At 53.6% G+C, this 17,500-nt stretch overlaps 1 protein-coding gene across 1 annotated transcript in view; it reads right to left on the bottom strand.

Moving 5' to 3' along the window:
* The window catches only part of LOC308175458 (progesterone-induced-blocking factor 1-like), a gene marked incomplete at both ends in the record, with an annotated part of 45,363 nt that overhangs the window by 10,985 nt on the left and 16,878 nt on the right, over positions 1-17,500 (bottom strand). The window contains 4 exons of the mRNA XM_080551124.1: positions 4,363-4,465; positions 6,066-6,156; positions 10,629-10,779; positions 12,289-12,454. Coding sequence (XP_080407250.1) covers positions 4,363-4,465; positions 6,066-6,156; positions 10,629-10,779; positions 12,289-12,454 — 511 coding nt within the window. The remainder of the gene's footprint in view (positions 1-4,362; positions 4,466-6,065; positions 6,157-10,628; positions 10,780-12,288; positions 12,455-17,500) is intronic.

Genomic DNA, 17,500 nt, shown 5'->3' with positions numbered 1-17,500 from the left:
TATAGCGCCTTATTCCAAAGCGCTTTACAACGGCCTCTCATTCACCCGTTCACACACCAATGGTGGCAATGTGGCGACGTTTGCAGGAAAACCATAGTACACCACTAAACTAACCTACGTTAGCCCTCCTGGACATAATAAATCTAGGTGTAATTGCAGTATACAGAGTAGATTGTACTACAAAGACACCTAGATTTAGATTTAGTAATCTAAAAATCAATTAGACCCCTATACTTTCTTTTATTTATTTTTTTGTTTCTTTTTATTATTACTACTCGATCTTTTCAGTTTGTAAAGCGTCTTTGAGTGTCTAGAAAAGCGCTATATAAGTCTAATGTATTATTATTATTATCTCTAAACTAACCATCGCTAGCTGTCCTGTACATCTCTAAACTAAACCAATGCTGCACCTTTCCACCACAAATGTACTTATTGCGAAATTGACTGGAAAAGAAAGTTAAAACCAGTTTACATTAACTGGAAAAAATACAGTGAAAACCAGTTTACATTGACTGGAATAGGAGGAAGGTGAACAGCAACCACAGATGTGTGGTAATCAGCGGTCACACTGGTTTTGAGAGTGAAACTCTCCTTTTCTCCTCAACACACCTCTCTAGTAAAACCCACTGACCTATAACACAGTGTTTACAGGAGGGGTGGAGGTGGGTAGAAGAAAGGAGAGGAGAGGAGAGGAGGAGGGGGGGGAGAGAGAGGAAAAGGATAATTATGACCAACAGTAGTTGATTAGTCAGAGTGTATTGTGTGGGAGGACAGTTGGCTAACCAGCTAACACCCAGGAACCCTGTTAATTGTTCACTTTCGGCCTCTTTGCTCTCGACACGGTGACTCATCATCGTCCACCACCACACACACACACGCACACACACACACACACACACACACGTGCCAATCCATCACCGCCCACGGCCAAACGGACAGCCCGTTGACTCACGCCCGCCGTTGCCATGGTGACCATTGCCGTTGCCCTGTTCCCATTGGCTGAGAGAGAGGGACTGTCCTGTTCCCATTGGCTGAGAGACAGGGACTGTCCTGTTCCCATTGGCTGAGAGACAGGGACTGTCCTGTTCCCATTGGCTGAGAGAGAGGGACTGTCCTGTTCCTGTTGGCTGAGAGACAGGGACTGTCCTGTTCCTATTGGCTGAGAGACAGGGACTGTCCTGTTCCCATTGGCTGAGAGACAGGGACTGTCCTGTTCCCATTGGCTGAGAGACAGGGACTGTCCTGTTCCCATTGGCTGAGAGAGGGGGACTGTCCTGTTCCCATTGGCTGAGAGACAGGGACTGTCCTGTTCCTGTTGGCTGAGAGACAGGGACTGTCCTGTTCCTATTGGCTGAGAGACAGGGACTGTCCTGTTCCTATTGGCTGAGAGACAGGGACTGTCCTGTTCCCATTGGCTGAGAGACAGGGACTGTCCTGTTCCCATTGGCTGAGAGACAGGGACTGTCCTGTTCCCATTGGCTGAGAGACAGGGACTGTCCTGTTCCCATTGGCTGAGAGACAGGGACTGTCCTGTTCCCATTGGCTGAGAGAGAGGGACTGTCACTTGACTTGACACACACTGATGGCCTTCCCTGGTTGGAGGTTCCAGCGTGCGGGGGGGACGACACACACGCGCCTCGCAAATGTGACCGACACACACACCCATAGGAGGGAGGGAGGTAGAGAGGTAGGGAGGTCGGCTGGTCGGGGGGTAGGGAGGGTGGGGGGTAGGGGGGTAGGGAGGGAGGTAGGGAGATATCATTACTGACTTAATACAGCCATGCTAACCCTATCACTACTGACTTAATACAGCCATGCTAACCCCATCATTACTGACTTAATACAGCCATGCTAACCCTATCATTACTGACTTAATACAGCCATGCTAACCCTATCACTACTGACTTAATACAGCCATGCTAACCCTGTCATTACTGACTTAATACAGCCATGCTAACCCTGTCATTACTGACTTAACTTAACTGACCAGACCAGTGCGTGTGTTAGTTCTGGTGTCTCTTCATGTGCAGGTCCAGGTGTGTGTGTGTGTGTGTATGTGTGTGTGTGTGTGTGTGTGTGTGTGTGTGTGTGTGTACACGTGCATGCGTGCGTTAGTTCTGGTGTCTCTTCATGTGCAGGGCCAGGTGTGTGTGTGTGTGTGTGTGTGTGTGTGTGTGTGCGAGTGTGTGTGTGAGTGTGCACGCGCGTGTGGTTGGCCGGGGACGGAGCCCATCGTGTGCTGACTTGCGGTGCGTTGTGGGTAGAGCGAGCCAGGTGCGTTGTGGGTAGAGCGAGCCAGGTGCGTTGTGGGTAGAGCGAGCCAGGTGCGTTGTGGGTAGAGCGATCCAGGTGCGTTGTGGGTAGAGCGAGCCAGGTGCGTTGTGGGTAGAGCGAGCCAGGTCCTCCCTCCCTGACGCTGGCAGGGCTCTAACCCTCACCCACAGGCTCACAGCCACGGGGGGGGAACACTGGCAGCATCTCTCACGCACGTACACAAGATGTTTATCTGTCTCTCCGGTTATACAACAAGTACCATCATGTGAGTTACTTTCGCTGGGGGGGGGCGGCTGCATTTAGGGTGCTTATAAAGCTGTTCTTCAGGGAGGGGGGCAGGGAGGTAGGGGGCAGAGAGGAGCATATAAAGCTGTTCTAGGGTCCTGTGGTCTAGCACCGCGGTCCACAGTGCACACATTATGCCCGTGTCGGCTTGGGTTGGAATCCGGCCCATGCCCTGCTGACAAGCCACACTCTCTTCTCCTTACTCTCCTGTCTGTCTACCTTCACTATCTCTCTATCTAATGTAATGAAAATGAAACATACGAGTGGGACCGCCCCACTCAGTAAAGCCTCTGAGGAGTTGAGGTCTCAGGCCAAATGTCTTTAGCGGCCCGAGGGCGTCCATCACTGTTGGGCCTTCCTTACGATAGTTTCGGTGTGGATGGTCCATGTCAGGTGTTTACGAGTGTTTACCCCTCCCCGAGGTATCTGAATTTGTCCGCTGTCTCCACCTCTGAGGCGTTGGTGGTGATTGGGGGGCGTGCGTTTGAGGATTTTGTCGCCAGGCAGTCGTGGGTGTAGGTGGCAAACAGGAGGGGGCTGAGGAGACAGCCCTGTGGCGCTCCTATGCTGAGGGTCAGCGGGGAGGAGGTGCTCCTATGCTGAGGGTCAGCGGGGAGGAGGTGCGGTTGTCCATGTTCACCACCTGGCGGCGGTTTGCTGATGAGTCTAGAGGGTGTACTATGGTACTGCTGGGTATGGTCTCTATGGTACTGCTGGGTATGGTCTCTATGGTACTGCTGGGTATGGTCTCTATGGTACTGAACACTGAGCTGTCAACCACCAACAGCATCCTCATATAAGCCATAAGACTGCTTAATAAACACACACACTGGAGACCAGGTGGGGTAGAGGGGGGTATTAGAGGGGGGTATTAGGGTTACAGGCGGTATAAGGTGGGGTACAGGGGATATTAGAGGGGTATTAGAGGGGTACAGGGGGTAGTAGAGGGGTACAGGGGGTATTAGAGGGGTACAGGGGGTAGTAGAGGGGTACAGGGGGTATTAGAGGGGTACAGGGGGTAGTAGAGGGGTACAGGGGGTATTAGAGGGGTACAGGGGGTATTAGAGGGGTACAGGGGGTAATAGAGGGGTACAGGGGGTAGTAGAGGGGTACAGGGGGTAGTAGAGGGGGTAGTAGAGGGGTAATAGAGGGGTACAGGGGGTAGTAGAGGGGTACAGGGGGTATTAGAGGGGTACAGGGGGTAATAGAGGGGTACAGGGGGTAATAGAGGGGTACAGGGGGTAGGAGAGGGGTACAGGGGGTAGGAGAGGGGGTATTAGAGGGGTATTAGAGGGGTACAGGGGGTAATAGAGGGGTACAGGGGGTATTAGAGGGGTACAGGGGGTAATAGAGGGGTACAGGGGGTAATAGAGGGGTACAGGGGGTATTAGAGGGGTACAGGGGGTAATAGAGGGGTACAGGGGGTAATAGAGGGGTACAGGGGGTAGTAGAGGGGTACAGGGGGTAATAGAGGGGTACAGGGGGTAATAGAGGGGTACAGGGGGTAGGAGAGGGGTACAGGGGGTAGTAGAGGGGTACAGGGGGTAATAGAGGGGTACAGGGGGTAGTAGAGGGGTACAGGGGGTATTAGAGGGGTACAGGGGGTATTAGAGGGGTACAGGGGGTAGTAGAGGGGTACAGGGGGTAATAGAGGGGTACAGGGGGTAATAGAGGGGTACAGGGGGTAGTAGAGGGGTACAGGGGGTAATAGAGGGGTACAGGGGGTATTAGAGGGGTACAGGGGGTAGTAGAGGGGTACAGGGGGTAGTAGAGGGGTACAGGGGGTATTAGAGGGGGTATTACCTCTCCAGAGATCTGTCCGGTCTGGGCGGTGTGTCTCTCTGCGTCTCTCCTCAGCAGAGTGTTCTGCTGCTCCAGCTGCAGCACTCTACGAGCCAGGTGAACACTACACGCACACGCACACACACACACACGCACACGCACACGCACACACACACACACGCACACATACAGTACATACACACACACACGCACACGCACACGCGCACGTGCACGAGCACACGCACACACACACACACAGTTTAATGCTTTATTTGGATTGACAAGTAGCATACATATCATGCAAGATCCAAATATGAACAGCAATATGCACATCAAGCTAGGGGTGGGCATCAATGATCGATGATCGATTAATTGATCGATAAGGTCTTGGTCGATCACAAAATATTTTGCTCGATAATCGTTAATATTATTATTTTTTTAAATAATAAGAAGAAGAATAATGGAAATTAGTTTGTCCACGTTATGTGTGAGAAATGAACTTTGCATTTGCCTTCGCATTGAATTTCGCAACGCAGTACGGCATGACGGAAGTTCCCGTACGTTAGTGTAACCTGACCTCCAGTAATAGGTGCACGATCTCCACTACTTCCTGAAAGGCACCTTGCATGTTTAATTGATTAATCAGCTGTGCGGTAAACTGTTGGAACACACACTGCTTGGAAAATTGCGAAGCGAGCGAAACGAAGCTTGGTGTGGGAGCATTTTGATCTGAAAGGCGACCTCGTTCATTGCAAACACTGCGCAGTGACCTATAAATATAATACGACGACGACCCCGATGAAATACCACCTGCAAACCGTACACCCGACCCTGACTGCTCCTTCGCTACCTTGTACTTCTCAGCCCTCCATCATGCCTCATCTTATACGCGGGAGGTGTGATGCACAACGAGAAGAGAAAATGCGGGCCTGAACTGCGACCCAACTGACTGGTGGAAATTAAACGAAAGAAGGTTTCCTCGGTTGGCCAAATTAGCGCGGACCTACCTCTGCATCCCCGCAACCTCGGTGCCCGGCTCGGAGCGAGTGTTTTCTGCGGCTGGCCTAACTGTCACCAGATTGCGTTCGTCTCTCACCCCTGAACATGTTAACATGATCATCTTTTTGAACAAGAACCAGTAGGCCTGCCGCCTACAGTCTCTCGCTGGAGTTTAAATTTAAGTTAAGCTGGACGCTCTTAAGGACACTAACGTTTTCAGTCATCCTCCTATTTGTGAGTAACTGTTTTTTTACTGCTCCTATGGTGAGTTACTTATTTTCTATATTTTTATTTATAATGTAAAATGTGTTTTTAAGTTAAACAATTTAGGCTACTCACTGCCTTGTTTAAGAGGATTGTTATCTGACTGTAGTGTCTAGTTAATGTGAATGAATGAATGTGTGCATTGTGCAATTCTGCAATAGCAACACAAAAAAAGTTTTTTCCCCAAGGAAAACATGCTTGTTATTTCTGCCCTAGTTTTATTATTATTATTTTTTTATGAAAAAAAAGCTTATTGATTAATCGATAATTGATCGTTAATTCTTACGATTATCGGAAAAAAAATGTTGATCGTTTGCCCAGCCCTACATCAAGCCCACCATATGCACCACCATATGCACATCAATGGTGAAGGTGAGAAAGAGACTACCAGTTATAGCTGAACACAAGTGTAGCGCTGTTCCCATGCAGAAGCGAACACACACACACACACACCCCCTCACCTCTGTTTCAGGCGTCTCTTGGCGGTGGTGGGCACGTTGGCTCCGTAGCCGTAGGAGAACAGCACCCTCTCTGCCTCCTCCTCGCTCTCCACTGGCCAATCACACACAGGCACAGGATCACATGACCACCACACCACAGGTAACACACACAGGATCACATGACCACCACACCACAGGTAACACACACAGTCACATGACCACCACACCACAGGTAACACACACAGGGTCACATGACCACCACACCACAGGTAACACACACAGGGTCACATGACCACCACATCACAGGTAACACACACAGGGTCACATGACCACCACACCACAGGTAACACACACAGGGTCACATGACCACCACATCACAGGTAACACACACAGTCACATGACCACCACACCACAGGTAACACACACAGGGTCACATGACCAGCACATCACAGGTAACACACACAGGGTCACATGACCACCACACCACAGGTAACACACACAGGGTCACATGACCACCACATCACAGGTAACACACACAGGGTCACATGACCACCACACCACAGGTAACACACACAGGGTCACATGACCACCACATCACAGGTAACACACACAGGGTCACATGACCACCACACCACAGGTAACACACACAGGGTCACATGACCACCACACCACAGGTAACACACAGGGTCACATGACCACCACACCACAGGTAACACACAGTCACATGACCAGCACATCACAGGTAACACACACAGGGTCACATGACCACCACACCACAGGTAACACACACAGGGTCACATGACCACCACATCACAGGTAACACACACAGGGTCACATGACCACCACACCACAGGTAACACACAGTCACATGACCACCACACCACAGGTAACACACACAGTCACATGACCACCACACCACAGGTAACACACACAGGGTCACATGACCACCACACCACAGGTAACACACAGTCACATGACCAGCACACCACAGGTAACACACACAGGGTCACATGACCACCACACCACAGGTAACACACACAGTCACATGACAACCACACCACAGGTAACACACACAGGGTCACATGACCACCACACCACAGGTAACACACACAGGGTCACATGACCACCACACCACAGGTAACACACACAGTCACATGACCACCACATCACAGGTAACACACACAGGGTCACATGACCAGCACACCACAGGTAACACACACAGGGTCACATGACCACCACACCACAGGTAACACACACAGGGTCACATGACCACCACACCACAGGTAACACACACAGGGTCACATGACCACCACACCACAGGTAACACACACAGGATCACATGACCAGCACACCACAGGTAACACACACAGGGTCACATGACCAGCACACCACAGGTAACACACACAGGGTCACATGACCAGCACACCACAGGTAACACACACAGGATCACATGACCACCACACCACAGGTAACACACACAGGGTCACATGACCACCACACCACAGGTAACACACACAGGGTCACATGACCAGCACACCACAGGTAACACACACAGGGTCACATGACCACCACACCACAGGTAACACACACAGGGTCACATGACCACCACACCACAGGTAACACACACAGGGTCACATGACCACCACACCACAGGTAACACACACAGGATCACATGACCAGCACATCACAGGTAACACACACACAGTGTCACATGACCACCACACCACAGGTAACACACACAGGGTCACATGACCACCACACCACAGGTAACACACACAGGGTCACATGACCACCACACCACAGGTAACACACACAGGGTCACATGACCACCACACCACAGGTAACACACACAGGGTCACATGACCAGCACATCACAGGTAACACACACAGGGTCACATGACCACCACACCACAGGTAACACACACAGGGTCACATGACCACCACACCACAGGTAACACACACAGGGTCACATGACCACCACACCACAGGTAACACACACAGGGTCACATGACCACCACACCACAGGTAACACACACACAGGGTCACATGACCACCACACCACAGGTAACACACACAGGGTCACATGACCACCACACCACAGGTAACACACACAGGGTCACATGACCACCACACCACAGGTAACACACACAGGGTCACATGACCACCACACCACAGGTAACACACACAGTCACATGACCACCACACCACAGGTAACACACACAGGGTCACATGACCACCACACCACAGGTAACACACACAGGGTCACATGACCACCACACCACAGGTAACACACACAGGGTCACATGACCACCACATCACAGGTAACACACACAGTCACATGACCACCACACCACAGGTAACACACACAGGGTCACATGACCACCACATCACAGGTAACACACACAGTCACATGACCACCACACCACAGGTAACACACACAGGGTCACATGACCACCACACCACAGGTAACACACACAGGGTCACATGACCACCACATCACAGGTAACACACACAGTCACATGACCACCACACCACAGGTAACACACACAGGGTCACATGACCACCACACCACAGGTAACACACACAGGGTCACATGACCACCACACCACAGGTAACACACACAGGGTCACATGACCACCACACCACAGGTAACACACACAGGGTCACATGACCACCACACCACAGGTAACACACACAGGGTCACATGACCACCACACCACAGGTAACACACACAGTCACATGACCACCACACCACAGGTAACACACACAGGGTCACATGACCACCACACCACAGGTAACACACACAGGGTCACATGACCACCACACCACAGGTAACACACACAGGGTCACATGACCAGCACACCACAGGTAACACACAGGTCAACTATTACTAGTTGTACTGCTAATTGTATCCTGTCTCATTAGTCACTCATGTCCTGTATTATTGTCACCATCTTGAATTCTGCCTGTCGCCTTATTGTCTTGTGCTGCAATGTCAGGAACCCAAGCCTGAGAATGTGACTCTCTCACACTGGTGTCATGTGACGTCACAATAACACTTTAAACATGGGCCTGATGCTGGGAGTTTCACACGGTGCGCTGTCTGTCTGTCTGGAACGTAAGTATCATGTCCACATTCCTCCCGGCAGCTTCGTAGTGGTGTAGAGTTACCCTGGTACTGACGGACAGATCACACTGTCAGGTGTCACTTTCTCTGCTCAGCAGCACCACGTGCTGTGTGACTCCTGCTCCTGTGTTGTACTATGTAACAGCACCACGTGCTGTGTGACTCCTGCTCCTGTGTTGTACTATGTAGCAGCACCACGTACTGTGTGACTCCTGTGTTGTACTATGTAGCAGCACCACGTGTAGTGTGACTCTTGCTCCTGTGTCGTACTATGTAACAGCACCACGTGTAGTGTGACTCCTGTGTCGTACTATGTAGCAGCACCACGTGTAGTGTGACCCCTGCAGCAGAGTTATATTACACGTATTACACCAATGTTGCAGCATTACATTCAGACATGAGTCTAATGTTGCAGTTATTACACTCAGATGATGTAAGACTACATTCAGATGTGGGTTAAAGGTTATGGTGTGTGTGGTATTACATTCAGATGTTAGTTAACACTAGAACTAGAAATAAAGCTATTTTGCAGTTTTTCTCTGTAGGAGGCAGGCTAATTTACAAGACGGCCAACTAGTGGTCTTTGTGTGTAAGTAGCAGCTTCCCATTGTAAGGCCACTCTTGTAGTAGGTAAAAAAGGCACGGCTGTTCTAGTGTTAGAGGTTGTGGTATTACTCACCCTGCCAACATTTAAACCCTCAAAACCTCACCTTCACCAGTTAACCCTCTCCCCCTCCCCTTCACCAGTTAACCCTCTCCCCCTCCCCTTCACCAGTTAACCCTCTCCCCCTCGCCTTCACCAGTTAACCCTCTCCCCCTCCCCTTCACCAGTTAACCCTCTCCCCCTCCCCTTCACCAGTTAACCCTCTCCCCCTCCCCTTCACCAGTTAACCCTCTCCCCCCCCTCCCCTTCACCAGTTAACCCTCTCCCCCTCCCCTTCACCAGTTAACCCTCTCCCCCTCCCCTTCACCAGTTAACCCTCTCCCCCTCCCCTTCACCAGTTAACCCTCTCCCCCTCCCCTTCACCAGTTAACCCTCTCCCCCTCCCCTTCACCAGTTAACCCTCTCCCCCTCCCCTTCACCAGTTAACCCTCTCCCCCTCCCCTTCACCAGTTAACCCTCTCCCCCACCCCTTCACCAGTTAACCCTCTCCCCCTCCCCTTCCCATGTGTCCCCAGCACTACCTTAATTAGGCCCCTATACTTTCTTCTATTTACCTTTTCTTTATTTTTATTATTACTACTCCATCTTTTCAGTTTGTAAAGCGTCTTTGAGTGTCTAGAAAAGCGCTATATAAGTCGAATGTATTATTATGATTATGATTATTATTATTATGATTAATTATAATAACGACTTACTCTCCGCGGCCTGCAGGGTCACATGGTCCAGCTCTCTGTTCTAGTGTTAGGGTAGTGGTAGTTAGTGTTAGAGGTATATACTGTATATGAGGTCTTACTCTCCGCGGCCTGCAGGGTCACATGGTCCAGCTCCTGCTCCAGCCTCTCGTAGGTCTCCAGGCGGGCGGCGTGTTCCGCGCTCACGGCCTGCAGCTCCGCCACGCGCCGCTCCGACGCCGCCTGCAGCCCGTAGAACTCCGCGGTCAGGACCTGCAGCAGGGAACACGCCAGGGACACGCCAGAGGTGAGGTGATGTCACACACACACACACACACACACACACACACAGACACAAAGACACACACAGACACACACACACAGACACACAGACACACACACACACACACAGACACAAACACACATACAGACACACAGACACACACACAGACACACACAGACACACACACACACAGACACAGACACAGACACAGACACACACACACACACACACAGACACACACACACACACACAGACACACACACAGCCAACAGGCCAACTCACATTCACGGCAACAGAATGTTTCAGCGGCGTCTTTTTCCCGTCATCGTTTGTCTTACTCACCGTGTTGTGAGCGGATGATAACAGAGATAACACGCTGTCTACTACTGGGAATGGATGATTCTACTAGTGCTCTCTCTGTGTGTGTGTGTGTGTGTGTGTGTGTGTGTGTGGAATGTTTGGTTATGGCGAGACGTCAAGTTAGAGAAGATCAGTCGCTTTCCACTCAGGGACTATTTGGTCACCCTTAGTAGACACGACCCTCATTAGTTATTCTGTCTGTGTGGTGTGTGGTGTGTGGTGTGTGGTGTGTGTGTGTGTGTGTGGTGTGGTGTGGGTGTGTGTGTGTCTGTCTGTGAAGGTGTGTGTGTGTGTGTGTGTGTGGTGTGGTGTGGGTGTGTGTGTGTCTGTCTGTGAAGGTGTGTGTGTGTGTGTGTGGTGTGGTGTGGGTGTGTGTGTGTCTGTCTGTGAAGGTGTGTGTGTGTGGTGTGTGTGTGTGTGTGTGTGTGTGTGAAGGTGTGTGTGTGTGTGTGTGTGTGTGTGTGTGTGTGTGAAGGTGTGTGTGTGTGTGTGTGTGTGTGTCTGTCTGTGAAGGTGTGTGTGTGTGTGTGGTGTGTGGTGTGTGGTGTGTGTGTGTGTGTGTGTCTGTCTGTGAAGGTGTGTGTGTATGTGTGTGTCTGTGTGTGTGTGTCTGTGAAGGTGTGTGTGTGTGTGTGTCTGTCTGTGAAGGTGTGTGTGTATGTGTGTGTCTGTGTGTGTGTGTCTGTGAAGGTGTGTGTGTGTGTGTGTCTGTGAAGGTGTGTGTGTGTGTGGTGTGTGGTGTGTTGTGTGTGTGTGTGTGTCTGTCTGTGAAGGTGTGTGTGTATGTGTGTGTCTGTGTGTGTGTGTCTGTGAAGGTGTGTGTGTGTGTGTGTCTGTCTGTGAAGGTGTGTGTGTGTGTGTGTGGTGTGTGGTGTGTGGTGTGTGTGTGTGTGTGTCTGTCTGTGAAGGTGTGTGTGTATGTGTGTGTCTGTGTGTGTCTGTGAAGGTGTGTGTGTGTGTGTGTGTGTGTGTGTCTGTGAAGGTGTGTGTGTGTGTGTCTGTCTGTGAAGGTGTGTGTGTGTGTGCATTCTATTTTCAGTACACAAGCTAATCTTCCTAAACCATCCAGTAACCCCAGGGGAGGCTGGGGGAGGTAGGAATCGGAGGACAGGGGTTGATTGTGGGGGTGTCCAGCGTACCTCCAGTTTCTTGTGGCTCTTCTCACACTCGGCCTGGCACAGCGCCAGGGTCCGGCCCGTCTCCTCCTGCAGCGTCTGGGCCCGCTCCGTCTGGAAGGCCCTGAGCTGGGCCTGGCTCTGGAGCTCTGCTACCCTGCTGTCTGTCCCACTCTGGAGGAGCCTGAACCTGGGGGGGAGGGGAGGAGAGGGGAGGGGAGGAGAGGAGAGGGGTGAGGACCATAGCTAGGACCATGAACCTGGGCACAGCCGCCACGCAGAGAGGGGTTAGGTAGCCTAGAGGTTAGAGAGGCAGACTAGCAATCGGAAGGTCGCTGGTTCGATCCCCGTCTCAGGAGGGAGCTACATGTGAGCTGGTGACTGGAGGTTTGCTGGCATCATATCTAAGGTGCCTACCACTGCCGTTGTGCCCTCGAGCAAGGCATGTCCCCCTGTGGTCCGTCCGCGTTAAACAGTTTTGCAACACTGGCATGACGTTAGCATGACGTTAGCGCCTGCCCAGGGCGCACGCCCGCGGCCAATGAGGTCTCTGAGGTTTACGACTTCCGCCTGAAGCGCTGATGTTGCACGCAGGGGGGGGGGAGGAGTTGGGATCCAGCCAATGACAGCGTGGGAAGGCGTCTTTGCCCACGCGCTCCCCCGCCCCCCCAGGGTGTGTGTGTGTGAGCTCTCCGCCCGCCCCCCCAGCCTCCAGGCTAGCCGTAGCGCTGATGAAAGACTTCATTCACCGATCAAATGTATTCAACTTGAGGTCGTTCTGACTCACGGCTGAAACAACGTTACTCACCAGGACTGACGGAGGTGAGGGCTGGGCTGACGCACGGACGCGGAGAGACACACACACACACACACACACACACACACACAGTGTGATGCCACACACACACACACACACACAGACAGACAGACACACACACTCTCTATTCGAAAACACATACAGCGTAACATCACATACATCACACCGCACACACACACACACACACACACACACACACACACAGAGAGACAGACACACGCAGAGAGACAGTCACACGCAGAGACAGAGACACACACAGACACACACACACACAGTGAAACGCACACACACTCACTCACACTCTCTACTCACAAACACATACACCGTAACATCACACACACACACACACACACACACACACACACAGTGTAACGCCACACACACACACACACACAGACAGACACACACACTCTCTACTCGAAAACACATACAGCGTAACATCACATACACCACACCACACACACACACACACTCACACACACACAGACAGGATATCTAATGGGAGTCATCTACCAAGAGTGACCAAACGATCCCTGAGTGGAAGGCGACTGATCTGCTCTAACTTGACGTCTGGCCATAACCAAACATTCCAAATACGCACACACACACACACACACACACACACACACACACATACACCACTCGTCTACCAAGAGTGACCAAACAGTCCCTGAGTGGAAGGCTGATCTCCTCTAACTGGCCGTAACCAAACATCCTGGCAGGCTGACATGCCTGGGGGGGGGTACACAGACCATGCCTGGGGGGGGGGGGGCGGTACACATCACGCTGACAGTATTAGATCACACAGAGGGGAATGTCTGGCTAAACTGGGCCCATTTCAAATGTCACTGGGAGGTTTCATCATCTGGGCTAGCTGTGTCTGGCTGTAGAGGCCGGGGTGAGCTGTCTGTAGAGGCCAGGCTCTTTAGAGGCCAGGGTGAGGTGTGTAGAGGTCAGGGTGAGGTGTGTAGAGGCCAGGGTGAGGTGTGTAGAGGCCAGGGTGAGGTGTGTAGAGGCCAGGGTGAGGTGTGTAGAGGCCAGGCTCTTTAGAGGCCAGGGTGAGGTCAGTAGAGGCCAGGGTGAGGTGTGTAGAGGCCAGGGTGAGGTGTGTAGTGGCCAGGGTGAGGTGTGTAGAGGCCAGGGTGAGGTGTGTGGAGGCCAGGGTGAGGTGTGTAGAGGCCAGGGTGAGGTGTGTAGAGGCCAGGGTGAGGTGTGTAGAGGTCAGGGTGAGGTGTGTGGAGGCCAGGGTGAGGTGTGTAGAGGCCAGGGTGAGGTGTGTAGAGGCCAGGGTGAGGTGTGTAGAGGCCAGGGTGAGGTGTGTAGAGGTCAGGGTGAGGTGTGTAGTGGCCAGGCTCTTTAGAGGCCAGGGTGGGGTGTGTAGAGGCCAGGGTGAGGTGTGTAGAGGTCAGGGTGAGGTGTGTAGAGGCCAGGGTGAGGTGTGTAGAGGCCAGGGTGAGGTGTGTAGAGGCCAGGGTGAGGTGTGTAGAGGCCAGGGTGAGGTGTGTGGAGGCCAGGGTGAGGTGTGTAGAGGTCAGGGTGAGGTGTGTAGAGGCCAGGCTCTTTAGAGGCCAGGGTGGGGTGTGTAGAGGCCAGGGTGAGGTGTGTAGAGGTCAGGGTGAGGTGTGTAGAGGCCAGGGTGAGGTGTGTAGAGGCCAGGGTGAGGTGTGTAGAGGCCAGGGTGAGGTGTGTAGAGGCCAGGGTGAGGTGTGTAGAGGTCAGGGTGAGGTGTGTAGAGGCCAGGGTGAGGTGTGTAGAGGCCAGGGTGAGGTGTGTAGAGGCCAGGGTGAGGTGTGTAGTGGCCAGGGTGAGGTGTGTAGAGGTCAGGGTGAGGTGTGTAGAGGCCAGGGTGGGGTGTGTAGAGGCCAGGGTGAGGTGTGTGGAGGCCAGGGTGAGGTGTGTAGAGGCCAGGGTGAGGTGTGTAGAGGCCAGGGTGAGGTGTGTAGAGGTCAGGGTGAGGTGTGTAGAGGCCAGGGTGAGGTGTGTAGTGGCCAGGCTCTTTAGAGGCCAGGGTGGGGTGTGTAGAGGCCAGGGTGAGGTGTGTAGAGGTCAGGGTGAGGTGTGTAGAGGCCAGGGTGAGGTGTGTAGAGGCCAGGGTGAGGTGTGTAGAGGCCAGGGTGAGGTGTGTAGAGGCCAGGGTGAGGTGTGTAGAGGCCAGGGTGAGGTGTGTAGCGGCCAGGCTCTTTAGAGGCCAGGGTGGGGTGTGTAGAGGCCAGGGTGAGGTGTGTAGCGGCCAGGCTCTTTAGAGGCCAGGGTGGGGTGTGTAGAGGCCAGGGTGAGGTGTGTAGTGGCCAGGCTCTTTAGAGGCCAGGGTGGGGTGTGTAGAGGCCAGGGTGAGGTGTGTAGAGGTCAGGGTGGGGTGTGTAGAGGCCAGGGTGGGGTGTGTAGAGGCCAGGGTGAGGTGTGTAGAGGTCAGGGTGAGGTGTGTAGAGGCCAGGGTGAGGTGTGTAGAGGCCAGGGTGAGGTGTGTAGAGGCCAGGGTGAGGTGTGTGGAGGCCAGGCTCTTTAGAGGCCAGGGTGAGGTGTGTAGAGGCCAGGGTGAGGTGTGTAGAGGCCAGGGTGAGGTCAGTAGAGGCCAGGGTGAGGTGTGTAGAGGCCTGTCTTCAGAATACGGTCTCCTACCTTCCTGATACGGCATCGGAGTGTTTGGAACGGGAGTGAGATGTCTCGTTCCTGTTTCAGCAGGTGTGCCGTGGAGGTTAAACACTGCCTGGCTGTGATTGGTCACCTGACCTGACCACACAGCTGGTCTCAGCGCGGGCTCACACAGATCCACTCTCGCTCACTGACGATTCCCACAAGCTCCAAAACCATGAGATATATATCTACATATCTAAATATCTAAATACCTAAATATAGCTTCTTCTGTCACGACCTCAAATATTCTAAACAGCTTCGAGCCACATTCGTCAACATTCCCCACAGCGCTAGAACACCGCCGTGGTTCTCGAAGTGGAAGGTTCCGACGTTCTAAAGAGCTTCACAAACGTTCTAAAGGGTTGGGGACGTTCTCGGGGGGGAAGGGGGTGTTCTAAAGGGGGGGGGGGTGTTCTAAGGGCGTTCTAAACAGAGGGGGGGGGGGGGGGCGTTCTAAGGGGGGGGGTCCTATAGGGACATTCCTCTGGGTGCTACACTGCAGGAGGGTTGTTGACAGACACATATCGAACATGTCCGCTTCTAACCCTGCTGCATCCAGAAATAGAGGCATGCGTGGGGGGGGGGGGGGAGGAGCATCTGTCGTTGTTGGCGGAGGATGCAGCGGCTGTAGAATGCGAGCTGCTGAGCGTGGCTGCGTAGCCGCAGCAGAGGGATGCAGGGAATGGCCAACAACTGTTCCACACGACCTCCAGGAATGACGGGTATGTCAGCCTCAGAGAGGGAGGTCAGAGATGGAGCTGGGGGGCTGAGGGCTGGGGGGTGGAGGGCTGGGGGGCTGAGGGCTGGGGGGTGGAGGGCTGGGGGGGCTGGGGTGTAGGGCTGGAGCTAGGGCTTAGAGCTGGGGTGTAGGGCTGGAGCTAGGGCGTAGGGCTGGGGTGTAGGGCTGGAGCTAGGGCGTAGGGCTGGGGTGTAGGGCTGGGGTGTAGGGCTGGGGTGTAGGGCTGGGGCGTAGGGCTGGGGTGTAGGGCTGGGGCGTAGGGCTGGGGCGTAGGGCTGGGGTGTAGGGCTGGGGTGTAGGGCTGGAGCTAGGGCGTAGGGCTGGGGTGTAGGGCTGGAGCTAGGGTGTAGGGCTGGGGTGTAGGGCTGGAGCTAGGGTGTAGGGCTGGGGTGTAGGGCTGGAGCTAGGGCGTAGGGCTGGGGTGTAGGGCTGGGGTGTAGGGCTAGGGTGTAGGGCTGGAGCTAGGGTGTAGGGCTGGGGCGTAGGGCTGGGGTGTAGGGCTGGGGTGTAGGGCTGGAGCTAGGGCGTAGGGCTGGGGTGTAGGGCTGGGGTGTAGGGCTGGAGCTAGGGCGTAGGGCTGGGGTGTAGGGCTGGAGCTAGGGCGTAGGGCTGGGGTGTAGGGCTGGGGCGTAGGGCTGGAGCTAGGGCGTAGGGCTGGGGTGTAGGGCTAGGGTGTAGGGCTGGGGTGTAGGGCTGGAGCTAGGGCGTAGGGCTGGGGTGTAGGGCTGGAGCTAGGGCGTAGGGCTGGGGTGTAGGGCTGAGGTGTAGGGCTGGGGTGTAGGGCTGGGGCTGGGGTGTAGGGCTGGGGCTGGGGTGTAGGGCTGGGGTGTAGGGCTGGGGTGTAGGGCTGGGGTGTAGGGCTGGGGCTTGAGGGTTGAGGGTTGAGGGTTGAGTGTTGAGGGTTGAGGCTGGGGCTGGGGGGCTGAGGCTAATGCATGCACCCTGGAGCTTGGGTGAGATGGGGGGCAACTGTACTGAACTGTGCTGAAGAAGAATGCCGGGGAATTAGAAGAGAGAGAGAAAGAGAGTGTCTGATTCTGGCAGTG

The sequence above is a fragment of the Nansenia antarctica genome, assembly GCF_963989245.1.
Source record: "Nansenia antarctica genome assembly, contig: SCAFFOLD_265, whole genome shotgun sequence".
In the NCBI taxonomy this organism is placed as follows: Eukaryota; Metazoa; Chordata; class Actinopteri; order Argentiniformes; family Microstomatidae; genus Nansenia; species Nansenia antarctica.
The sequence above is the reverse complement of the archived record's forward strand: the minus strand, read 5'-3'. Positions and strand labels throughout refer to the sequence as shown.